The sequence below is a fragment of the Branchiostoma lanceolatum genome, chromosome 3, assembly GCF_035083965.1.
Source record: "Branchiostoma lanceolatum isolate klBraLanc5 chromosome 3, klBraLanc5.hap2, whole genome shotgun sequence".
In the NCBI taxonomy this organism is placed as follows: Eukaryota; Metazoa; Chordata; class Leptocardii; order Amphioxiformes; family Branchiostomatidae; genus Branchiostoma; species Branchiostoma lanceolatum.
Genome location: NC_089724.1, coordinates 10,526,348 through 10,553,012, shown reverse-complemented (window position 1 = coordinate 10,553,012; position 26,665 = coordinate 10,526,348). Strand labels below are relative to the sequence as shown.

The 26,665-nt window shown below is 41.4% G+C and overlaps 3 protein-coding genes across 3 annotated transcripts; 1 reads left to right on the top strand and 2 right to left on the bottom strand.

The window, feature by feature from the left end:
- Positions 1 to 303: 303 nt before the first annotated feature.
- On the top strand, positions 304 to 5,496 carry LOC136430177 (stabilizer of axonemal microtubules 3-like). Its single transcript, XM_066420518.1, has 8 exons — positions 304 to 508; positions 1,668 to 1,868; positions 2,043 to 2,207; positions 2,510 to 2,637; positions 3,423 to 3,515; positions 3,646 to 3,765; positions 4,252 to 4,352; positions 4,740 to 5,496. Exons 1-8 carry the CDS (start codon positions 413 to 415, stop codon positions 4,826 to 4,828), a joined length of 993 nt encoding a protein of 330 aa, XP_066276615.1. The 5' UTR covers positions 304 to 412; the 3' UTR covers positions 4,829 to 5,496.
- Positions 4,701 to 15,580, bottom strand: LOC136430176 (organic cation transporter protein-like). The gene is made up of 10 exons (XM_066420517.1): positions 15,006 to 15,580; positions 11,485 to 11,588; positions 10,413 to 10,567; positions 9,631 to 9,799; positions 8,979 to 9,120; positions 8,079 to 8,179; positions 7,378 to 7,592; positions 6,999 to 7,107; positions 6,436 to 6,645; positions 4,701 to 5,851 (listed from the first exon to the last, which is right to left on the bottom strand). The coding sequence occupies exons 1-10, from the start codon at positions 15,399 to 15,401 to the stop codon at positions 5,761 to 5,763; spliced, it is 1,692 nt and encodes a 563-aa protein (XP_066276614.1). The 5' UTR covers positions 15,402 to 15,580; the 3' UTR covers positions 4,701 to 5,760.
- A 407-nt stretch (positions 15,581 to 15,987) lies between these two features.
- LOC136430175 (organic cation transporter protein-like) lies at positions 15,988 to 25,518 on the bottom strand. Its single transcript, XM_066420516.1, has 10 exons — positions 24,061 to 25,518; positions 22,634 to 22,737; positions 22,127 to 22,281; positions 21,639 to 21,807; positions 20,398 to 20,539; positions 19,909 to 20,009; positions 19,359 to 19,573; positions 19,012 to 19,120; positions 18,386 to 18,595; positions 15,988 to 16,372 (listed from the first exon to the last, which is right to left on the bottom strand). The coding sequence occupies exons 1-10, from the start codon at positions 24,454 to 24,456 to the stop codon at positions 16,273 to 16,275; spliced, it is 1,701 nt and encodes a 566-aa protein (XP_066276613.1). The 5' UTR covers positions 24,457 to 25,518; the 3' UTR covers positions 15,988 to 16,272.
- Positions 25,519 to 26,665: the final 1,147 nt, after the last annotated feature.

The following is a 26,665-nucleotide window of genomic DNA, read 5'->3' as shown; positions in this document are numbered from 1 at the left end:
AAATCATGGTTTAGTTGCAGTAATACAGATGGCCTACAGAGGTCGCTTTCTTCGGCAACTCATGTCCAAGACCGCATCACAACAAAGGCTATGGAATTATCTAAAATCATTGCGAAATGTGTACGTGTTTAAGATAAGTCGGAACAAGTCTTTCACGGTATTTGCTTGAATGAAATTCAATTATTTTGATTTTTGTAATTCAAGAACATACTATCGCCAATTTGTCATAACATACTTCTACGCGTTTGCATTACCTGCACTGATGCATGCTGGGATAACCCTGACGTCACGATCAGCTGTTAGTGCTGCCTGGCAACTAGTGTAAACGAAGGGACAAAAGGTGCAGCCACGCCACCAGAGACTAAACAAACCTGCCCGTCCCAGCGAGAAGTCGAGCTCTCAGCCCGCCAAGATGTTGCAGGACAGACGGCAAGACTTACATCTGACCAGTACCGGCAAGGGACACGAGTTCCGCGGGAGTTACTACTTCCCTGACTCCACATTTAGGGTAGGTCGGATAATCTTGCAAGTGTTTTATCGGGAAAACGGATTCATTCATTCTGCGTACCTTTCTTTGGTTAACGTTAACGAGTGGCATATCTAAGCCAGGTACGCCCCGAAGCCATTAGACTATAGGGTTACGTGTACATAGTTACTGCATTGTTTACATTAAGCTATGAAGTAGACCTAGTACTGCATACAAACTAGAAGATTTCGGATGTAAATCGCCATATATTCCCTTCCTGACATACCAAAATGGTACTCCGAGTGGATGGCTAAATTATACATTTCTAGGTCAAACAAAAATTATCGAGTTAGCAGTCCCCTTGAAATGACTGGCACAAGATATTGACTAGATTATTCGATTTCCGAAATAATGGGGAAACGACATTACAAGAAACAAGCAAACATTGAAAGCCATCATTACCTAGACACAACATAACGTTATACTTTATCCAAGTCTTCATAACTCCGTTTAATCGTTAACCAGCAAGTAGAATAATACTGCTAGGCTACGAGAAGATCCCTGCGTAACTTTATCCACGTTGACCGAGTCAAAGTCGTACAAGGTGAACATGTAGGGTTAAGGTAACTGTGTACTTCCCAAGCAAACCATCTGTGGACTAATCAAACACAGGTTACATATAATCTATTTATGGTGTTGATATTTCAACATTCATGGCTTTTTGTTGTTTGAAGATAAACACACTCAGAGGTTGAATGGTTCTGCGTTCTTCGTCATGTAGTGACAGACTGGTAGCTTAGTGACTGCAGAGTAGAAACAAAAAACACTCTTATGTTTCAATGTTGGTTTCAAGGTGTTCAATGTTAATAATGTAGTAATGTTTACTTGCAATGTTTACTTGCAGTACGGTTGTTCCTTAAGCTGAAGCTATCTGCCATAGTGCATCAGCTGCCAGTTGCTGTCAACTGATTAAATGGTCTTTATTGTGGGCATCATACGTACAGTGTGAGCACATAACAACCATGATAGCATTATATTTTCATACAATGTGAACAACATAAATGTCTTGGTAAATGTATAGATGTTACAAATTAAAGTGAAATTTTACTTCAGTGCACTACAAGTAATCAAGGCTCATATCTGTTGATTAAGCAAAGAGGATACATGAACAACCTCAAGTTAAAAATGATGTTTGTTACAGACGACAGTCCTCGACCCCCTGCCTCCCCCATTGTCCAAGCAAGATGAGGTGCACCCGTACGACAGCCTTATCAATAACTATGAAACCACCACCGGGAAAGTCCATGACTACAAGTACATGGGGGGTGTACTCTCCAACCCCCTGCACAAAAAGGGTCCTGGACATTGGAAAGTACACTATGTAAAGGACCTTCATGAAAAGGTAAGACAGTTTTTTGTATTGTTTAAAATGCTAATGTGGTCAACAGGAGATAAAAGTACATAAAAAGGACAAGGTGACATTTGTACTTAAGTTGTTGAGCTTAACAGTAAATGATTTCACCATATGATATTCTAATATACTGTATATTAATTGTTTTCATTATATTAATTGTAGCTCCAGGCCCGTGAGGCCTTGCGCCCTGCCCTCACTATGGGCAACCAGAAGACAGAAGTTCAGGACAACTTTAATGCAAAACGGGGTCTGAGTCTGGACTCTGCATTTAATGCCGGTCCACAAAACCCCACCCTGAGAGACCATCACGTGGACGGTCCCACTAAGGTACAGTCTGCTTCTACAAACATTCTTTCCGATGTTGAGTATTTGAGTCTCATGTTGTTAGTGTGTTATTGTGCGAAACCATGGAAACTATATATTTTACATGAAAAGTACCATATTTTCTACATGTAACTAATGGTGAATACAAATATTTCAAAAATCATTCCTGTTGATGAGACGAAGGAAAACAAGCACACATAACTCAAAATGCAAGTCTTTGATATCAATCTTCAATAAAGGAAACATAGATATTAAACAGTAGTTTGAAACTTTGATGATTAAATGGTTTTTCCCCTACCTGACAGGCTGTGATAGCGAGTACAAAGAACGAGGCTCTGTCTGGGCAGCCGTTCTATGCGCGTGACCAGGGCGTGCTGAGACTGAACGACATGTACATTACCACGACACACAAGGACCACAGGCCCTTCAGCAGGTGGGCTGTTATTATAACTAATGGACTTTTCCTTTTCTTTCTTCCCCATCTTTGATAGAGCTGAAAACTTTTCCTTGAAGCATTTTGCCCTTCTCTTCAAGGTTCAAAGGGTAAAATGTATTAATTTCTGTTTATGATATTGTCTTTCAATGACTCAGGAGACTATTTTGCCAGTGCATTAGCAGTGATGAAAATTGTTCTGGTTATAAGTTGATAAGTGCACAATTGCTTACTGTATGGCATCCATGATTCAGCCATAAGGTTTTTGATGTTACAAAGCATTTGTATATAAATCATATGTTTTTGAAAAGCGTCTTCCTTGCTGAGGGTCACCTGGTTACCCTCTACAGGTGCGCAACACAACAAACACCTGACACTACTGCAAACAAAAAAGTTATTTACTGTAAACAGCTTCGACCAATCAGGGGCTAGAATACTTTGAGACCTGCTCAGAACCATAGCTGCCGACACTCTTTTTTTGTTTCCCATAAGCATATCTACAGCATGGGTTCATTTTCAAACACCTTTTCAGCTTTGTTGAAAACACTACAATGATGATGTAAATAGTCTGATGGTTTGGGTCTGAAAATTGTTAAAGCAAAGTCTATAACCCTATACTGTTTGTATACTTTCTTGAAATAGGTGTAGACAATACTAAGTAGTGGTCCAAGCTGCTAGGAAATGTGTGTATAGAAAGCATATAACTCCATCGTGTATTAAGCAAAGTTCACATGGCTTGCATGTGTATGAACTGGTGTTAACTTAACCTTTTTTCCCCAATGTAGGCATGAGATGGAGGGGTATCCAAGAAAGGACGTCCCAACTTATTGGCAGTGTGAGGATTACCCAAAAGCTTGGGGACATGGACTTAAACACAAGTAAGTAGAAGTTCATCAAATTCTACCATTTAAGTATGCATCTAAAATGCTATTCCAAGAATACAAGTGTGACACATTTTGTGACCTTGAAAGTCTAACTAACATTCATACTGCATCTCCCCATGCACAGCCCTCTTCCAAAAAATGCCTCTAGGATCGCCACAGAAACCCCTATGAGAGACATCACCTGGTTTCCCACGGCAACCAGGATTCCCAGACTCCCCAAGAAGCTGTCACCCGTACCACATAGGTGAGGGTACTTACAAATACAATTATCATAGGATAACAGTCTTATAACTAATATTGAAAAAACTGTTTCTGAGATGGACAGGTATTCCCAATTGCCATTTCATCATGATACGCATGTTGTACAGTATTGCCAGGCCATAATAACTGTTAAACGTTAGTAGCAGTATCCTTTCCTTTTCTTGAAAGTCGTGAGATATGGAATCGGGGAGAGAGACCAGTCTAAACCTAGAAGCAAAGTGCACCATAGTTATGTTGTTGTTGTTGAAATGAAGGGCTAAGTAATCAACTCACCACATTAAATACATGGATTTCGAACCTTTTTGTAATCTGTTCATCCTAGCAGGTCATGGAAATATGTAATTGTCCCTCTTTTTATAAACAGTATTTTGAACAATGACTGAAATAGTCAATACAAAAGGTGTAAGAAAATGTAGGTTTATTTTTTGTTGACTCATATTTAAGTTTCCCTGTCTTTCCCTCCCTCCAGTGGACTGAAGACCCTGTACAGCCAGTCTTACATTGAACCATCAGATGTGAAGAGCAAGGATATCTTCTCCTGTCCTGTGGACACACCATGGGTCATACCAGGTCAGTACAAACTACAGTCATACTATTCTATCACCCATGATACTCTTGACATCTGCTTACCCACAGCACCCCTCAAACTTACTTTTCTTAAAATACTCCCAGGCTTTCCTTACGGCTTGGTTACGTAGGTCAAAGTACTGCCCGGTACCCTGACTCTTATATGATATAATCATGTTTATTCTTATTTTGTAACAGTTCTTTTTCATAGTACGAGTGTATATGAGCACATGTTAGCACTTATTTTCTTACTCTGATCTAGAAAAGTCTTCTAAGAACAGTTTCACATTATGTGATAGCTCAGATTAGTAGTGCTGACAAAAGCATTTGACACATGATAGTCTCAGATAGTTGTAGCAATTGACTCATTTTATTGCACATTTCTTTCAGATCCAGGTCCACTAGAAGCGTTTGCAGTACCGAGCATGTACACGACAGAATACATGACATATGCCAGCGGCAAGCCTATCACTGTTTAGATCAGAAAATATTTTCCTTTGTATAATTCTACTGTGTCATAAGCTGACTGTTTAGCATCATATGTTTAGCACCACATACTTGATATCTCTTTTTATATTTATGTTACTGACAGAGAGTCAGAGCTTGTACATAGCATCACTGTAACATTTTTAATGAGGTGTTGTAAAGCCACGTTTTACTAATTTAAAAGTAGAATTGCCTGAATACAATGCCATAAAAAAACATTGCAGTCCGCAGTTCCAAAACCATGATTGATATGCATCAAGAGGATGAACATGTGGTGATATAATGATACGATATGTTTTAACAATTGTTTATAGAACCACATAGAGAAAAGGTACAAACTACCAGCATTTTTGATGACATAAGCTGCACAATGCTGCATAATATCAATGGGAGATTGTATCACATAACACAGTGATGACATCAAAAGAACATTAAACGAAAAGCAACTTTGTTGGACAATTTACTAAGTGTCCTCTCTAAGAGAGAGAGAGTGACAGAATGTCCTCAGCCAGTCTGTATGCTGTAGTCTAGGAACTGTGCAATAATGGAAGAAGATTATTTCTTTGACAAAACCTGAGTGCTTAAGATGTGTTTTATACTCCCACAACATGTAACTCAAAGTTTTACATGATAGATTGAATAAATGGATTTTACCAAACAATGTCTGAATGTTTATTTTGGCAGACCTTGGGTTGTTAGACTGAGATTCATATTCCTATCCAGCTTGTGTCTGCTGCAGCTATCCATAGCTGACAGTGCTAAGCAAGGTTGGGTCTATCTAAGGCTTTTTGGTTCTGGCCTTGCTCAGTTCTTCTGTTCGTAGAAAACAACTCTTCTTTACACCTGTTGACACATATTGTTGTGAATATTGATATTTTTTTTTGCCACCATGTACCCACGGTATTGACTCCTGTAGAACCCTTCATCACAAAACTGTGATCCTATCATAGACCTCAGTCTTCTGGAATTTGTCAGGCAGGATCTTTTCAGAGCTCTCTGAATTCTTCTCTCTCACGCTGTACATAGCAAAGAGTACCATCATTAGAAAACCATCAACATACTGATAAGAGCTGAAAAAGAGTGTTAATTTTATGATGAGATCTGAGGTACAAATACTTTATCATTGCTTTTTAGAATCCTAACAATGCATACAAATGGCATGTTCAGCACCAAGGAGAGATGATTGTACACGGTAAACCTTGAAATCTTAGCGGTGGTTGTTTTTGCTTCGTAGCGTCTGAACGTGGATCAAATGGCATATTCAGCACCAAGGAGAGATTCTTCTAATATCTTTAAAAATAACGTTACAGTGCAACTATCGTAGCATTGCCTTTTAGCATCCCAACAGTACATAAAATGGCTTGTTCAGTACCAAGGACAGATACTGACTGTAGAGTTAACACCTAATTGACCTTTGTCTATGCTCAAATACACGTGTTAAGGCGATTCATTAATTCCAACACCAACAAATGCCAAAGAAAGTATATAGGAATCAATCTTTGGAGAAGAAAAGAAACTAGTACTGCTGACTAAACAGTATGTTGTAACGTTAAACGTTAAATGTCATGGTAAAAGAAGAAGTAATAGGACTGAGAAATACCCGATCAAGTTCTCAGCATCCTCCAGTGTGTTAGGTAGCGGGACGCCCAGTGTCTCCGGCAGAGCCAAGATGGCGACCCCGTCCAGGAAGCTCAGGATGCCGAAGGTGAGGAGGGGGAGGGGGGCCCAGTACTCCCCCAACAGAGCCACGAACGGGGCCAGAATCCCGCCAGCTCGGCCTATCATAGCGACCATCCCGATTCCCATATTTCTAGAAAGGAAAAAGGACTAGGAATGTACCTTTCTTAAAGGTAAAGCAAATACTCTTTTCTCAAGCTCCAAGCAGGGCAACGTTATACTTTGCAAAATTGTTCGAGGACTATTCGATGGAGTATAGTACTCCAAGTAAAACACGTAATTCTCATCAATTTGTTTGCGAGATATTCTAATCTCCGAATGCAACTAATGGAAACTACCGGGGCTCCTGCGTTCGCCACCCTAAGTGAACGCAGGAGCCCCGGTACATAGTAATCTAGGATGGCACACAGGCTAGACATTTCTAGCTACACCGTCTAAAGTTATTTATAAAGCCCTATCAAGTCTTCGGTAGGAATGTGCTCCAACCTGACAACTGTTGGGAAGACTTCTGCTGAGTACACCGGGAAAACCGCGTACGCAACGCTAACGCCAAGTTTGCCCACCATGGTCAAACAGGTGGACACTTGCCATAGATCTAAGGAAGACAACATGAAGATGACAAATTATGTCGTACTTTAATTCCATTCAGCACCCTCATCATCATACACACAAAACCAACGCTATTTAGCCATTCAGAATGTAAGACGCTAATCTGTTTAAAAGTGTAACTTGTTAGCTGTTTCTGTTCTGCATGGTATTTTCATAAATAGGGTCTTTCTTTGTTTATTTATCTCTTGCTATTGCTTCTTGGTTTGGACATTGTTTGGCAATTATTTGAAGAAACATTTGCCTAGACTCTCAGTACCTTTTGGCACGGCAGCTGTTGCTCCACAGCTTATTCCTGTGACAAGCAAGGCCGCTATAGCAGGAGGCTTCCTCCCCCATCTGTCCATGGTGGACCAGGCCACCACAACAGCCACAATCTCCATACAGGAACCGACGATGAAGTTCACGTACGGGTCGCCAGGGAGCTCTGGTGCGCCGAGTGAAAGGCCAAGGTATACAGCTATCATAACAAACCTGGAAAAACATGGAACCTACTACATTCAGGCTACAGATTCATTTGCGACTCCAAGATGTCAGTAAAGATCACATTTTCATTCAAAAGAATAAGAACTACAGTTCCACGACCTCATACTTTTGCCAAAATATGTTAAAGTTTACAACCCCTTGTTGAGTTATCGGGGCAACATCGACGTAACGTTAAATATGTATGGGTTGCTTTGGTTTATAAACAACATTTTAATAGTCTGAAGCGGGATGGACAGAAACATGCTTTTTGAAGAAACTGATGATATTAAGCATAACAAAGAAATGTACAATAGTCATACTTTCTAAGCAGATGTTGGTGCGGGAAGTTGTAACTTTCTTATTAGATACCCCGTTTTCCGTCCGCAGGCCCAACCAAGAAGGTCACACTCTTCTCCTTCATCAACCGCTGCTTGGAGAGTACCATAGCCATAGGGAAACATGCCGTTTTCAAAGAACGCGGACCTTGACACTCACCACGTGAACCCAACTATAAGCGTAATTTTCCTGATGTTGGGCGTGCGCACCAGATCCAGCACGTTGTGCTGTCTTCTTTCCTTGTCGTCGTCTCCATTGTGCTGTTCAGAATTGAAATACATTCATTGCGTGATCTAAGCAGTGACACACTGAGCATTAGCCTGGAGTTGACAGTAACCCCCCCCCCCCCAACAGGTCTTAGGCTGAGATGATGCTGATTATCATCATGGAAAATTACCAATGACTTTAACTCGGAATCCTACAGTGATTATATAATCATATATACATGAGTTGAGAATATATCAAATACGGTTGGTAGTTCTGGGGATGACGATCAATTAAAATATCAAAATTCTGTTCAAATGCAAATGCAGCAGCTGCTTTCGACACGAGATCCATAAGACCAAATTGATTTGATTATATGGATGACTATCCTCTAGGAACCCCAAAACTGATGCGAGCGGGCGAATAAAAATAAGTTAAAGAAAAAAATTGAAAACAAAAGGTGGCTTCATAATGAAATCTACGTGGTCAGGAAGGTTGAACAAATGACTAAACACACTGAGAAAGGTATACCAAATTATGATCTTCATTTTTGGTCTTTCACATCTTCCTCTTTGAGTTTGGCATTCTACACATTAGTATCTGTTTTTTAAATTATCATTTTGTAAGTTACAGCATACATTTGCTCATTTTGTAGCTGCTTAGCACAATTTACAGTACTAGTATGGTAAGAACTTTTGTTTTCTTTTGGAAACGGACGAAAATTGATGCGCGCGCGGATGTCATCCATAAAATCAAATCGACATGGCCTGATCTTTGCCATGATGAAAGGGGATATTGTTTTATATCTAGGGTAAAGGTTCTCTCTATAACTTCTATGAGTGTGTTCATGCTCACCCGGATAAGGTTGGAGTCCATTTCGCGGTACAGTTTGTCCGGGAAGTCAGCTCCGTTCATTCTGGCGGCGCGTTTGATGGCTCTTTTGGCGTCTTCCATCCGCCCGGTAACAATCAACCACCGCGGAGACTCCGGCAACAACCTGACGGCAAAGTCGGCATAAGATATATCCAAGCAGAGGTTAAATTTCAATCGGGGAGCTAGTAGTGGCCTGGATTTTTAACGCTAAAGTGAGGCCTAAAGCAGCGTTAAAAATCCCGGCAACTACTAGCCCCCCATCGAAACCTCTGCTTGGAGAATAGGTATAAGAATCAAATTTACCACAAGTAAATTACATAGACCGTCCTCTGCGAGTTAAAATATCATGCCCTTGCGACATGCGACTTATATGTACAATTCTTCATAACCATTCCCATTTCTCTGGCATTGCATAATCTGTTTCTTTGTAGTTGTCTTGGAAATTCATGGCAGACTGCTAACTGCAAGTGAACAGAAAGGATTCTGTGGTGAGTGTCTAGTCTGCCATAACAATCTACGTTTAGTATTCTTTGGTTTGACTAAGTCTTTAATGCAATACTTGCAAGTGTCCCATCCCCACGTACCTTTTGCAATGCTTTGTTATATAGATGTTTATACTGCTTCCGTAACTTACCACCGGTAACTCAGACAGAGTAGGAAAGGAGCTGTAATCGCCAGCTGTAGTTTCCACCAGTCCCTGATGATGTAAGCCAAGGCGCCCAGTCCTAAAAACCCCAGGACCACAAACAAGTACATGAACATTCCGAACATCGTGTGCTTGGAGTGGTCCAAAACCTCCATACCTGCGCAAGGAAACAAACATAATGTAAAGTTGCTTAGAAGCTTAAAATGCAGTGTCAGTGGGGGTAGAAATATAAAAACTGAGAGGTGAATTCATGAAATAACTGCAATGTCAATGATTATTGGCCTCTTACAAAATATTCTCAGATTATAAATATAACTGTCGATGATGTATATATGCAAAAAGACGATTGAACTTCTCTTCTAAACCAAGTCAGTAGATACTGCTTTGTTCGCAGAGAAATTTGAAAATGACGTTTTTGTCCGTGTCAATACGTACATACAGGAGGGTAGAATTAAGAAACTAACGCGAAATGAAGATCAATTCTAAGCACTTTCTTAAGAAGCAAATCAGTGGCAAAATATTCAACTTCAAGAAGCAAGGCACATTAATTTAGGAATCTTACAGCAAATCTTACAAAGCAACAAGTTCTATAACGTTATATAACGCTACCCGGACCTAAGAAACTAGGTTGCATAACTGTACTGACGACGTAACCTAAAACGATTAATCCCCTGGGTACAGATTTATTCAATGTAAGATTTTCTGTAAGATTCTAAAATGTGCCTTAACCTTGTTCTTCCATGTTCAATTTCTTGACATGCATATCCTACCCAGGACAAAGGCTGTGTAGTAGATGGACACGTTGACTGCTCCGAGTAGAAACTTCAGGATGACGAAGACGATGTAGTTGGGCGAGAAAGCTGACGTCACACTGAACGCAAGCAAGAGTAAGATGCACCATAGAAGGGTCGGGCGCCTGCCGTACCTATTAGTAAGTAATGTAAGTTGATCGTATTGTCATCCATAGGTCTCCGTATGAACGTTTAGGTTATTGTGTCTCTTGAATGTGGAAGTTTTACATTTATAGTTTTTTGAAGTTTTATATGCATAGTTTGTTATTATATGATACACATTCTAAGTTCCCATCGGATGGATGTTCATGGTCCGTTGGTTTATGGGAATATGAACTTTCATAGTCATTAGGAAAATTAAGTATAGCATTCATACACGTCTTCGTCTATTGATTTGCAAACTGTACCTAAAACAACGTTATCACTGAATGGATAACTAGATATACATGTAGTTCGGCGACCGTATACCTCCATTCAATATTAAGAGCTTTCGCAACTGTTATGCAAATGCCTTGCATCTAATTGTGAATACCTCTGTCTAAGCTTCCTACATACCCCGAATCATGAAAATCCGTTGTTTCTTTCTTCAGTTACCATCCTTGCAAGATTTTAACAAAAACGCCCCTGCAATTTAAAGCTTGGCGTCCCAAAAGTAGGTCACATTTTTGCCGAGCACAAGAGCTATCCCCCACCTAACGATTGCAACCATAGCTTTCCAGAATATGAGATATCAAAATGCAGTACCGTGTAAAGGCGTCAAGGGGGCCCAAAATCCATACTTTCAAGGTTTTGCACAACCTACAAACACACAAAAATGAAACCAATCCATCCAGCGGCTCTTGAGTTATCTTGTTGACCAACAGACACACAAACATTACCTAAGTTACATGTGTATCCTGACTAACTATCGCTCCTGGCGGCCGGCCCGACGGATACCGCCCTCTAGAAGGTGGGTCATTAACCTCCGCTAGCGAGACATTGTGTAAACACAGGCTAGTGTACAATATACCATCAACTTGTCATGAAGATAACTACAAGACCACAGCCCTACCTGTCCGAAAGGGTTCCTGACGTGATGGCACCAACGCTGAAGCCAAGCATGTGGACCGACTGAGCAAATTCTCTCAACCAAGCTCGGTCACACACCAGGTCGAACTGCAAAGGGTAGAAATCTGACTGTAACACTGTAACACTGGTGATAACACACATCACTCTGTAGATTCATGTTGGACATTTGCATTCTTTTTGATGTTATATCCTGTAGAAGTGTGTTTTATTTGCAGACATTCACATTAAGAGCTACAATTGCAATTTGTTTTGTAACTTGGGCTCAAATGTACACACACTTCAATCATCCCTTGCTGTCCCTAGAGATGCATTGTCAGCTGCTTAACCCATGCGGCATGCCGGGCTGTGACGACTCATTATCTCCATGAAAAATGGAGATATTGTTCTGTGTGTGTGTGTGTGTGTGTGTGTGTGTGTGTGTGTGTGTGTGTGTGTGTGTGTGTATATGTTTGTGTTTCCGCACCACTCCAGTCAGCATAACTCAAGAACCACTTGATGGATTACAATGATATTTGGTACGTAGGCGGGTATTGTGAAGCCGAAATTCAAGGTCGATTTTGGGCCCCCTGGTATGTGACCTTGGTACTACTGCAGAACTTCAATTTTTGTATCTTTTGACCTGGATGTGCTGTGGTCTTGATTTTCGGGTGGCAGATAGCTTGTGATGTAATAAAAAAGTGGTGTAGGTTTGGGCCCCCTAGCAGCTTCCTCTGGAACTGCAGGGGCTTTTTTGTGAAAATCTTCTCAGGAGAATAACTGAACAAAGGAACAACGGATTTCCATGATATCTAGTATGCAGGTAACTTAAATAGAGATATACACTATGAAGTGCGAATTATGCTTATTGGGACTTAATTTGCATAGCTAATGAGGAAAATCTATATTTGCAGTGTTTTCCATTATCAGACTCAAATACATGTAACGTATGTAGTTTATGGAAAGTGGATCATCAACAGATACCAATTATGCGAATAAATTCCTAATTTGCATAATTAATGCAAAACGCCATATCTCATCTAATTGGAAAATTATAGGACTGTCAATATGATACTTAGTATGCAGGTAGCTTAGACAGAGATATACATTATGAAGTGAAAATTATGCTAATTGTGACTTAATTTGCATAACTAATGAGGAAAATCTATATTTGCAGTGTTTTCCATTATCAGACTCAAATACATGTAACATATGTAGTTCATGGAAAGTGGAGCATCAACAGATACCAATTATGCAAATAAATTGCTAATTTGCATTATTAATGCAAAACACCATAATTCATCTAATTGGAAAATCATAGGACTGTCAATATTGCAACATTTAAGTTAGATAAAGGTGTTTATGACCAAGTATATATTATGCAAATGTGTAAGTCATTTGCATGAATATAGTTGTTCGCTATGGTCTTGATTTTTTGGTGGCAGATAGCTTGTGATGTAATGAAGATTTGGTGTAGGTTTGGGCCGCCTTGCAGCTTGCTTTGGAACTGCAGGGGCGTTATTGTGAAAATCTGTGAGAATAACTGAACAAAGGAACGACGGATTTCCATGATATTTAGTATGCAGGTAGCTTAGACAGAGATGTACATAATAAAGTGCAAATTTTACTAATTGGGACCTAATTTGCATAACTAATGAGGAAAATCTGTTTTTTGCTGTGTTTTCCATTATAAGACTCAAATACATGTAAGATATGTAGTTTATGGGAAGTGAAACATCAACAGATATCAATTATGCAAATACATGTACATCCCTAATTTGCATGATTAATGCAAAACGTGATAATTAATCTAAGTGGTAAATGACAGGTCTGTCAATATTGCAACATGTGTAAGCTGGTTAAAGGTGTTCATGACCAAGCATATGTTATGTAAATGTTTAAGTCATTTGCATAAACAGAATAGTTCACGGAGATATGAGGTCGCGGAACTCTTGTTTAATAGTGCACCGTTTTGTTTCCAGCTGCTATTTACGCATTAGGCCATATTGATTATATAGATGACATCCACTGGGCAAAATGGATAGAAACAACTATTAACTGCACAAAGTTAGCCTGGATGCCAGACCCCCAAACTCTATCTATCGAGTTTGGGGGTCTGACGTCCAGGGTAGCACAACGTTGCCTTCATTATGACGCAAACAATTCATGTAAACAAAGGATGACCAAACACAGAACATGGTATACCAAATAATACGTTCTTTATGTTTGTTGTTTCACGTTTTGTTCTTTGACTTCGGAAGGCCTTGTTCATATTTCTCATTCATGTTGTGCAAGGACAACAAAACCAGTACCATATGTATCCGTCCTCCGATATGTTTTGCAATCTACGGCATTCCTTTGGCCTCGTTTGCAGCTTCTGTGTATGGTTTACGGTACTAGTATGGTCGCGATTTTTTGGAAACGGACGAAAATTGATGCGCGCGCCGCGGATGTCACCCATACGAATAAGTCAGCGTGGCCTTGCATAACAAATAAGGTTCCTGCTGACACGGCAATCAGCTGACCGGGGGTCAGGCTAAACATATTTGCTCTTCAGCCACTGAGCACATGGCTATTGCAGATCCTGTTGTTATTCTCTTAGTGATATCCCAGTAAGGACATTTTTGCTTTGAGCTATGTTTATACTGGTGGTCGAATACTTGCCTTCAGGTTATTAGAGGTCAACTGACCACTTGCCTTCATGTTATTAGGGGCTCAACTGAAGAGGACAAATTTTGATAACAGTAGTTATGATATATACTATCATAATGATAGTAATGATATAGTGACCGTGCTGGTTTCACTTGGTAGGTGGTTGGTGGTTGCGGTTAAAAGATTTACCAAAGCTAACTTACTGCCATCGCATCTGCAAAGGCGGCTATTAGAAAAACTCCCCGGGCCGGCTTTCAGTGCAATCTTTTTAACCGATAATAATAAGTTTATTGCAAATTCATGCCCGAAGGCTAAATGCAAATAACATACATAAAAGAACAGTGTACAAAATAAGTATAAAAGCTGCTTATCTAAATTATACAAATGTAATTGTCTATAACTAGGGAAGGGTTTGACTTCTCTTTTGTAAGCAATGGAAGACGTAATGTCCCACCTTTTCTATAATTTGTGGGTTTTTGGTAGTTAAAAGAAGAATAGTCTTTTCTTTGTCTGTAAGCTTAGGGAAATTCGGATAGATTTTAGTGGTCTGAATAGACAACTCATTTCGTGCATTATAATAAGGCCACTTGAAACCAAACCCTTTTTTGTAGCCTGGAAGCCAGAGATTATCTGCAGGGCCGCTTGCGGGACTAACGTCTGCCAGATTGCAGATATCTCTGACTTTCAAGGGTATTTTTTCTAAAGGATGATCACGTTCAATGGAAGACGACTGATGATTGGCGGTCATGTGATATAGAGCGTGTTTCTTCTGAAATGAGGGTTTGGTGTGCTCACAGTTTTCCTCCTATTGTAATCAATGCATGATCAAGACTTGACATGTGTTTTACTGTTAATTTTCACAGCATCTTAACTTACTTCTGTAACGATGCTTGTTCCGTAATGACTGCGGTCGTACTCCCAGCCGTCTGTACAGTGTTGGAGGGTTCTGTTCTCCGTAGCCACGTTCAAACCATCAGTTAAGTTGAACTGTTGGCATCTGCTGTACCTCCCGGACTCCCCACTAGCGTCCAGTTCCAGTGGTATGCTACCGTTTAAAGTCTCCAGTTGGTCCTGCCATGATGGGGGGAAATCGCCGGGGGTGGAAACAGCAGGCAGTCGGCAATGGTGCTCAGGCAGGGCGCCGAGAAAAGCCATAGAAAGGACATGCATAGCGTGAGGGAGAGCCAGAGCAGCTAAACAAAATGCAACAGTTTTCTGAAAACGGCCGAATTCACCAATTTCGCGTATGATTCTCCGGTACCGGTACTCCATGGCGACAAGTACTCGTCTTCTGGTTAATTATTTGGCAGATGACGGGGTCTTATCTAGGTCATGCGTACACCCCGCAAGATGGAGAAAATAGTGCGCATTTTAATATGCTCAGCCGAAACTGTTAGAAGAACGGGGGGTGGGGTACAAGTTACTAGTAATGTTCGTCTAGGTCCCGAATACTATTCTTCTACTAGGTTTTGAAAATATGTGAAGTATGCCCAATCTGGACGTAGAGTGAGTTAGATGAGTGCGATGCCCACGCGGAGTGATCCATGTCATTCAAAGATGAATAGTGATGAGGTTTTCTTCATATTTATTCTCCAAGCAGAGGTTTTGGTTGGGTGGGGTAGTACTGGCCGTTTTTGTTTTCGTTTGCCTCCCGTAAAGAATAAGCTAGTACTAGCCGGGCCCGCCTACAGGTTCATGCACAAGTTGTCAACATCTACATCAAAGGTCTGGCTCTTGGTACACTGAGAATATGATTGTCACACCTCTTACACAAACTAAAAAAAAGAGTGTTTAAAAGTGTTTCAGATGTGTTTCATACTCCCGCAACCGTAGTTGCACATGATATCGATAGATGGAATACTGGTTTTGAACAAAAATTGTTTATTTTGTCAGGACCTATGGTTGTTAAACTTAGATCCATTCTTATTTACCTAGCTTGTGTCGACTGCAGCTACCCATGACTCACTGTGCTTAACAAGGACGACAGTACATGTATTAAGGCTATGTTGTTCTAGCCTTCTTTCCTTTTGTTCTGTTCCCTTCTTCAGTTCTTGATACCTGCTGCCAGACATATTGTGGTGAATCTTAATTCTTTTTAATACCATTTACCCACAGTATTGACTCCTGCAGAATCTTTTTTCTATCACAAAACTGTGATCCTATCATAGATCTCAGTCTCCTCAGTCTTCTGGAACTCGTCTGGCAAGATCTTCTCCGAGTTCTCTGAACTCTTGCCTCTAACACTGAAAAACAAACAGCACTATTGTTAGTCATGGATACGCTGAAATACTGTTGCATAGCTTTTTAGCATCTTAACAGTGCAAACAAATGTCAGCACCAAGAACAGATACTGGTTGTATAAAGTAGACACCTACTTGAGCTTTTCTCCATATGATGATGCCGAAATTAAATAACTATACTGAGTTTTGTAAGTATTTCTAATATTGACATTTAGCGAGATTCATCTGAATAGTAATCAACTATAAAGCTGCAAGAATGCCGTACTTAGCCATGTTTAGGCTCAGTTTTATTGATGATTCCACCGCCAACACACGCAATGAAAGGTCTCTAGAAACAAATACATGCTACCAGTCTATGGAACAAATGTGTCCTGTAAACATTCACATCAAGAGATACAGAATCTGATGCAATTTTGTAACTTGTGCACTTTGATTCTGTCTGGCTGTCCCTAGAGATGCATAAGTAATGTATGCTAATCAGCGCCCCAGCTATCACGTGTACTGTCACGTTGTGTCCAGTTGCTATTTACATATTACCTACAAGATAACGTAGGTTACTGCTGACACGGCGATCTGCTCAGTGACAGGGGCTGGACACAAACGTATCTGCTGTTCAGCTATTGAGCAAATGGCACGTTGGAGCCTGATGTTGTCTTAGCGATGTGCTTGTAAGGATATATTTGCTTTGAGCGGGGTTACTTGAGGTCAAAACAGGTTTGTGACTTCAGTTTATTGGCTCGAGGCCGGAGGCAGATGGAGTGCACGTGAATGAATTACTAGATTATACTAAAGTGAACAACGGCTGTGCTTGGTAGGTGGTTAGTTAGCATAGGGTAATAACTTAAAAATTGAAACATTTATGCAAATTAGGACCATCTTTGCATATATTGTATCTATTGATGTTCCACCTACCTTAAATTACATATGCTTCATGTATCAATGTCCCATTATGGAAACACTAGAATTACAGAATTTCCTCATTCATTATCATTTGCCTCTCGCACTGTGAACATACTGTCAGAACCATTCAATTTGATAGAAAACCTTGACTACACTGAAATATTGTACCATTGCTTTTTAGCATCCTAACAGTGCATACATATAGAATACAACACGGGGTATTCCGTATCACCCGAGGTACCAGCCCGACCGCGGGTCGGATCGCCCGACGGCCGTAGGCCGGAGGGCGATCCGACCCGCGGGAGGGCTGGGACCGAGGGTGATGCGGAATACAACGTGTTGTATTTTATTTATGTCATACCTTGGTCATACCCACCCGAGAAAACACACATTTCAATGCGGAATGCGCCAGAAGTTGAGGGAGTTTTGTGTCCTCGAACAAGAAACTGTAGCAACATTTATTCCAATCTCCGAATCCGGTATTCGAATTTCCGACGGCCGCGCAACCGGCGCGCTCGAAATGCGTTCGAAATATTCTATGGAAGCCTGTGTGATAACCCTCCCGAACCCTATGTGATCCGGATAGTTATCACACGGCCCGGAACACCCGTATCAGGCCCAGGCATGACATAAAGATGCCATATTTAGCACCAAGGACAGATACTGAGTATATCTAGCGTTGCAGTGCACATACAGTAGCGTTGCTTTTAAGCATATCAACAGTGCATACAAATGGCATACCCAGTACCAAGGATAGATACTGACTATATATAGTTTACACCTAATGGACCTTTGCTCTCTGGTAAAACACCCATGCTGACTTATGTAAGTATTTCCAACACTGGCATTTAACTTAAAAATGCTACAAGATCCATCTGTACTGTACAATATCTAACTAAAAACCTGCAACGTCGTATACGTACTTAGCCATGTTTGGCAACAGTCCATCGATTCCACCACCAACACAACAAAGAAATGTCTCTAGACATTATATTTAATGCAGGCTACTACTCTTTGGTAAAAAAAATGCAAGTGGCTAGACGATAAGTCTGTATTCTGATAGAACAATGAGGCGAAACTGAATTTCATGTAAAATAGTACAGGAGTGAGCAATACCTATTCAAGTTCTCAGAATCCTCCAGGGTGTTAGGTAGCGGGACGCCCAGTGTTTCGGGCAGAGCCAAGATGGCGACTCCGTCCAGGAAGCTCAGGATGCCGAAGGTGAGGAGGGGGAGGGGGGCCCAGTACTCCGCCAACAGAGCCACGAACGGGGCGAGGATCCCGCCAGCTCGGCCTATCATAGAGACCACTCCGATTCCCATATTTCTACGAAAGAAAACATATAAGAAATAAGTTTTTTCATACATACACACATACATACGTACATACATATATACAAACATACATACATACATACATATGTATATATATATATAACGTTATATATTCCAGTACGTTTGTTTGTAAATTATTACAATTGACAGACATCATACCATTTTGAGGGATAGCAATGCTCATTTTCTGGAATCCCCAAGCAGGGTATACATTGTACACTAATTTGAGAATCAAAGGAGTGTAGTGCTATGACGTATGCGTAATTCTCTGAGAGATTAGAATCTCTGAATTGAATGAAACGCGTCATTTTTAGCCCATGGCCAGTCTAGTTAGACTGGCTAATGTACCAATGCCACACAACCGAAATTTAAAACCCTATCATGTTTCCGTTAGAATAGTTCACGAACCTGACAACTGTTGGGAAGACTTCTGCTGAGTACACGGGGAAAATCGCGTACGTAACGCTGACACCAAGCTTGCCCACCATTGATAAGCCGGTGGACACTTGCCACAGTTCTGAGGAAGAATAGTTGATAAATTATGTACACATGGCACTGTTACCCATAGATACACACAACCAAAGCTGTTTAGCTATCTAAAATTATATCAAGTTGCGTTTAAAAGGTATCTCTGTTTCTGTTTGCGATGTAACGTTATTTTTCGCAGATAGAATATTTCACTCTGTACTTGTATCTTCTCTAACTATCGTTCTTGGCTTGAATACGGCTTGGTATTATTTGAAGAATCTCTATACCTTTTGGCACAACAGCAGTGGCTCCACAGCTTATTCCTGCGACAATGAAGGCCGCTATAACAGGAGGCTTCCTCCCCCATCTGTCCATGGTGGACCAGGCCACCACAACAGCCACAATCTCCATGCAGGAACCCACGATGAAGTTCACGTACGGGTCGCCAGGGAGCTCTGGTGCGCCGAGTGAAAGGCCGAAGTATACAGCTATCATAACAAACCTGGAAAGGACATGAAAACTTTTATTTCTTTTTACGTTGCTAATTCCTGACTCTGAGAAGGCAGTACGCATCATACTCCATCTATTCAATAGAACATATTGTCAAAGAAACTGGCGATTTCTACATCCATATTTCCTAAAATAAAGGGGTCATTTACGAAATATGCATATAGTTAGTTTATTTACAACAATCTAATAGCATGACGAGGGATGTCAGGAAAAAGGCTTTTAATATAAAGAAATTTAATTCTAAAGTAACATGACGCACGACAAAGAATTGTACAACAGACACAGGGAGACGATCAGAGCTCGAAGAACGTGTACTTCTTTACTCACCACGTGAATCCAACTATGAGCGTGTTTTTCCTGATGTTGGGTGTGCGCACCAGATCCAGCAGATTGTGCTCTCTTCTTCCTTTTTCGTCGTTTCCATCGTTCTATTCGGAAATACATCTATTATGTGATCTATGCAGTGACTGAGCAGGCTGTAGTCTAGAGTTGACAATTATCACCTAGTAGATACTTTTAGCTGAGATGGATTCTAATAATCATGAAATATAAAACATGACTTTTATTTATTATCAACTCAGATCTCACAATAGCTAGACGTCACTCACATTTAGTTTAGAACATATGATTATCAAAAACGACAATGAGTTAACGTTACTTGGAACGAAGAGAATAAATTAAAATGTTCTTCATTTCAGTATCAGTTCGCATTCCTGTCCCAAAACAATTCTATCAATTCTAATGGAAGGGAATGGTGTTTGATATTTAGGGTAAAGTTTCTCTCTATAACTTCTATGAGTGTGTGTTCATGCTCACCTGGATAAGGTTGGAGTCCATTTCACGGTACAGTTTATCCGGGAAGTCAGCTCCGTTCATTCTGGCCGCGCGTTTGATGGCTCTTTTGGCGTCTTCCATCCGCCCGGTAACAATCAACCACCGCGGAGACTCCGGCAACAACCTGACGGCAAAGTCGGTATAAGTGCCAAACAGCCACAATAAACTTCCCCTATCTTTTGGGGTTTAAAAAAAGACCATACCCTTCGCTTCCTAACATGCAGCGATATATTCATCCATAATAATTTTTTCAGGCATTTCACCTTTACGTTAAAATGTGTTTATCAGTCAATCTCTTCTGATCCTCTATTACGATACCTGGATACCTGGCTGTTTCATTTCTTCTGACAAAGACATATAAGTTCTTTAGAATTGTTAGACAATAGAAATTATTATAGTTCGATTGTCATGTTGCCATACATTGTACCTGTTGCAATTGTCGCGTAATAAAATTCTTCTACCTTACCCATAGGGCATACTGTATCAATGTTTTACTTAAACGTGATCAGGTGACTTGAATGTTCTTCAATGTGAAATGTTTTAATGGAAAGCCACGGCCATCGTCAACCACGAATGCATGTCATGGTCTTTTGTCTATAATCGCAGAGCAAGCCACTCTCTCCATGCTTTGTAAAAAAGTTAATATAGAGATAGCAACCTAGTTCATGACCGAAAGCTAACTACAGGTGAGCAATGAAAAGTGTGTTCAAAGTGCGGATAGAAATAACAAAAGTGACTAGTGTCGGCCCCGTGGAAGGTGACAGGCGGTCATCAAAACGTTGACTAGGCATTCTCTCTGGTTGTGTACAAAGAACTTTGTTCTCAGGTGATTTGTTAATGTGGTGAAACTATTCACCGCGTGTCTAGTGTACTACGGCAACTGCGTACATCGATCACTGTTGATGGGTCATTATTGGCATTGGCTATAATGAAATGTCCCACGGCCCACGTTGTGTGTATCAAGTGGGTTGTGTGACTTTGTTATAAACTAAAAAAATGTAGTATCTTGATGTGTTTTCAACCTGTAAAATCGTATATGTTATCGATGCATTTGCAGCTTCCGCTTTATAACAATAAAGAACCTGTTTACCACCAGTAACACGTTTTGTGTAATGTATTATATGTGATATCTTGAGGGTTTTTTTTTAACTTGTAAAACCTGATATGTAATTGATGTATTGCAGCTTCCGTTTTATAACTGTCACAATAAATAACCTGTTTACCACCAGTAGCTCAGGCAGAGTAGGAAAGGAGCTGAAATCGCCAGCTGTAGTTTCCACCAGTCCCTGATGATGTAAGCCAAGGCACCAAGTACGATGTATCCCAGGACCAGGAACAGGTACATGGACATCCCAAACATCGTGTGCTTAGAGTGGTCCAAAACCTCCATACCTGTTCAAGGAAACAAAAATAACGCTTAGATATCGTCTGTAGACTAGTTGCTAAGAAGATCAAAATGCAGTATCAGTAGGGATAGAAATGTGAAAATTATATTGAGAGAGGGACTAACCAAATAGCCATGGATGATTTGATAGGCATATTGTATAAAGTCGGTACTGTTGAACTAAATCCAAATCAGCAGATGTATGTTGCTTTCTCCACAATACAAATGTCCTATCTATCCAACCTTATAAGACGTTTAATGTCAAAACATTATATCTTCCAAGTACATTCTTGGACAACTTGGCCGTTTAAAAAGATCTGCATGTACCTAGCACAAAGGCTGTGTAGTAGATGGACACGTTGACTGCTCCGAGTAGAAACTTCAGGATGACGAAGACGATGTAGTTGGGCGAGAAAGCTGACGTCACACTGAACGCCACCAGGAGGAAGATGCACCATAGAAGAGTTGGACGCCTGCCGTACCTAAGTAATGAAAGTTGATCCTCGCGTCATCAATATTAAATCCTTATGATGGGTTCGGTCAGACTCAGTGCGTTTCTTCAAATTTTCATCTTGGCAAATATGGATGTCTATGGTCGATTCGCTCATGCAAATGATCTCATAAGAAAAATCTGAAAATCCAAATGTGAAATTTCATGGTTACCAATATGGTATTTATTTATCTTCTTGTTCATTTGTTTGTTTTCTATGCATGGTAGGCGCGCTCAGTGCTTAACACACGTGCCCTGTGTTTATACATGTACATGTCTTCATCTATTGCTAAACGGAACAGATCTCCGTATGAACGTTAACAGCCTCAACACGACAGTCCCACCTGTCCGAAAGGGTTCCTGATGTGATGGCACCGAAGCTGAAGCCCAGCATGTGGACCGACTGAGCAAATTCTCTCAACCAAGCTCGGTCACACACCAGGTCAAACTGCAAAGGGTAGAAAACTGACTGAGACCGCAGACACTTATGATAACATATATCATTCTGTAGAATTGGGTTAACATTATGTAGTATGTATACTTTTAGCTATAAGGTTCTTGTTCTCTGTTGTGTGTGTGTGTGTGTGTTTGTGTGTGTGTGTTTGTGTGTGTGTGTGTGTGTTTGTGTGTGTGTGTGTTTGTGTGTGTGTGTGTTTGCGTGTGTGTGTGCGTGTGCGCGTATGTGCGTGCTCGGTGCGTGTGTTTGTGTTTGTGTGTGTGTTTGCGTGTGTGTTTGTGTGTGTGTGTGTGCGTGCGTAGTGCGTGAGTGTCTGTGTTTGTGTGTGTGTGTGTGTGTGTGTGTGTGTGTGTGTGTGTGTGTGTGTGCGTGCGTGTGTGTGTGCTTTCCCATTATAAGTTACAGTTGCATGTTTTTGTAACTTCAACTGCAAAGAACGGTTAACACTTCAATCTTCCCTGGTTGTCCCCAGATATGTATGCCCAGCTAGGCCCCATGTCGCACTGTGCATGTGACGATTCACTTTTGCAGTGCACAGTTGCTATTTACGCATCACCTACCAACTAAGGAAGGGTTGTGCTGACACGGCAACCAGCTGACCAGGGCTGAGGCTAAGCATATTTGCTCTTCAGGTATTGAGCAAACGGCAAATAAGAGCCTATCCTTGAAATGAGAATATTTGCCTTCAGGTTATTGGGGGTCGACTGGTGTGAACAAAACATTACAATACAATAAAAAGGCCTATTGGCAAGCAAGTGGCTGGTTGGTATAGAGCTATAACTATTCGCTTTTTAAAAAATTGGATGTGATCTTTTGACCGCGGCTGTTGACAGGGGAAGGTTGGCTGGTGTGTGTGTTTGAGTGTGTGTGTGTGTGTTCTTCATCGAAAAAGGCAGCTTTCAGTTAAGGTCCCGGGGTTTTCAGTGCAATTTTCATCTGTAATGAACCCCTAATAATGCCACTTGACATGTTATCCTTTATCACGGTAAACTAGGACGCCATGATAATTATAACGTCCATACATGTATAACGTGATCATTCGTAATAAGCATTCTGGTGCCCACAATTTCCGATGTTGGTCGGTGCAAAGATCAAGACTGTTGACATGCCTTTAACTGTTTTTGTTTGTTTTATTATTCTATTTGAATTTGTCACAAACAATGCGAAAGGGAGGGCAAAACAGGTGCTTAACCCTTACGTAGTCCAATGTGTTCTGCTGCTGCAGTGGTCTGACCACTCTGCAGCTGCAACCGGTCTTTCTTCAAATCTCTCCACTTTGTCCTGTGTTTCATAGTATTTCAATCAGATACTCACTTGGGTAACGATGCTCGTTCCGTAATGGCTGCGATCGTACACCCAGCCGTCTGTACAGTGTTGGAGTGTTCTGTTCTCCGAAGTCCCGTTCAAACCATCAGTTAAGTTGAACTGTTGGCATCTACTGTACCTCCCGGACTCCCCACTAGCGTCTAGTTCCAGTGGTATGCTACCGTTGAAACTGCCCAGTTGGTCCTGCCATGATGGGGGGAAATCGTCGGGGGTGGACACAGCAGGCAGTCGGCAATGGTGCTCAGGTAGGGCGCCGAGAAAAGCCATAGAGAGAACATGCATTGCGTGAGGGACAGCTAGAACAGCTAAACAGAATGCAACACTTTTCTGAAAACGGCCGAATTCTCCAATTTCGTGTATGATTCTCCGGTACCGGTACTCCATGGCGACTTCTTGGTTTCTGGCCGATTATTGAGCAGACGACGCAACATCTGAGGTCATGAGTTCACCGGACCGCGAAAACAGCAGGTGCGCCTACTGTATATACCTGAGGGCTACCTGAGGGCCTGCATGGGGGTGGGAGTGGTAGTGATTACGAATTACGCAACATTTTCTCCGCCGATTGAGGATTATGTTAAATTCTCTGAGCGGATTACCAATTACGTTAAATCATGAGGCTTCCCAACTAACCTTGATAACACTCGTTTCTGAAAATATGCCAAGTTTAACCAATTTTAGACGTGAAGTGAGAAAGATGAGTGCAAGGTCCAAGTGGAGCATTTTATATCGCTCAACGGTGAATATTGAGGAGGAGGTGTTTACATTCGACAAACCGTGCCAGGAAAACTAAATATTTATTTGATTTCTCTCCATTATGTAAAGCCCAGATCTCACCGGACGGCGGCACGTTGGCGGCAGCTTGCCAATGGCTACCGCCAACGTGCCGTGCACAAACGCCAGCTTGTCGCCCTATCGCCGCCAGTGTGTCGCTTGAAATTGCGATAAAAACAACGTTAAAGAGGTAAAATGCCGCGATCTAGCTGCGAACTTAAGACCCTAATATTGGCTCCATGATTGGTGCCATTAGACGCCAATATGCCCCCAACTGGCCGTAATGTTAAAGAAATATGTCAGTTTCAAGGTTTGTTTTTTGTAACAAATCTATAAAAATATATCATTGCACACACATGGTACAAAATACATAATAGAGTAAAATCTGGTATATCGTTCTTTTCGGTCATTTCAAGAGTCTTTTAAGGTTAACATAATTCACCCCGGGTACATAATCCCGCCACCCTGAAAAGAGACGTCCAAACAGATCTCAACCCCGAAATCCCCCAGTATGATGCACTCCTGTATATCAAACGCCTAATGGAACACATTCGTCCAATGCTGACACAGTATCAAAGTGGATTTCGAGCGCAGGACAACACAACTCTTCAACTGGTCCGACTTGTTGACGAGTGGACCAAAGCCATTGACAAAGGAGAGGTGGTTGGCTGCGTATTCTTGGACCTACGAAAGGCTTTTGATAAAGTCTGGTACAACGGCCTCTTAGCCAAACTGGAAGGATACGGAATTCGTGGACGGGTTCTTGAGTGGTTCCAGAGTTACCTTACAGAACGACGTCAACGAGTGGTTGTCAATGGCGCAACATCTGACTGGAAGACCCCCCTTGCTGGAGTCCCACAGGGCTCTGTTTTAGGACCTACACTTTTCATTTTATACATAAACGATCTGCCCTCCAGATGTACAACCTGTGTGGCGAACTTGTTCGCAGATGATACCTCACTCACAGCAGCTCACCGTTCTATCAATACTGTTGTAGACTCACTGAACAAAGACCTTGCCACTGTATCAGACTGGCTACAAAGCTGGAAACTCGAGGCCAACGGAGACAAATGCAAAGTTATGTTTCTCACTACCCGTCCCCTTCCACAAAGGATCCCCCCAGTTATCCTAGCCGGTACTATTCTGCAGGTTGTTTACAGCCACAAACACCTGGGCGTGACCTTAACCTGCAAGCTCACATGGTCTTTGCACGCTGAAGCCACAACAAACAAGGCAAGACGAACGGCTGGAATGCTCTGTGCTCTACGGAAGAAGGTGCCCAAGAACATTCTACTACAGCTATACAAGATCATAATAAGACCAGTTTTAGAATATGCTGACATAGTATGGTCAGGCCTCACCGCACGCGATGCAAGATCAGTTGAATCTGTCCAGCACCGATCAGCTAGAATGATAAGTGGACACCGTGGAATCCCTTACCCTTCCTACCGAACCGTCTACTCCCAACTATGTCTTCCCTCACTCACCTTCCGCCGTAAATTCCACACAGTCACCACCCTCTTCAAACTCATGAACGGACACTGCCCACCCCACCTACTCAGTCTTCTACCAACAACAAGATCATCTTCCATAGACTCCAGATATCCCCTCCGAAATGGAAATAACCTCTCTGTGCAAACTCCCAAAAGCGTTAGGACTCAGAAAGCGTTCTTCCACAGGGCTACCAAACTCTGGAACTTGCTTCCACCAGAAACACGTACAGCTACCTCTGTATCCTCCTTCAGAGGAAAAGCTTGGGCCTCCCTAGGAGACCCGTTCTTGGTCTAAGTTAATATACATATGTATACACTTCTATGCGACA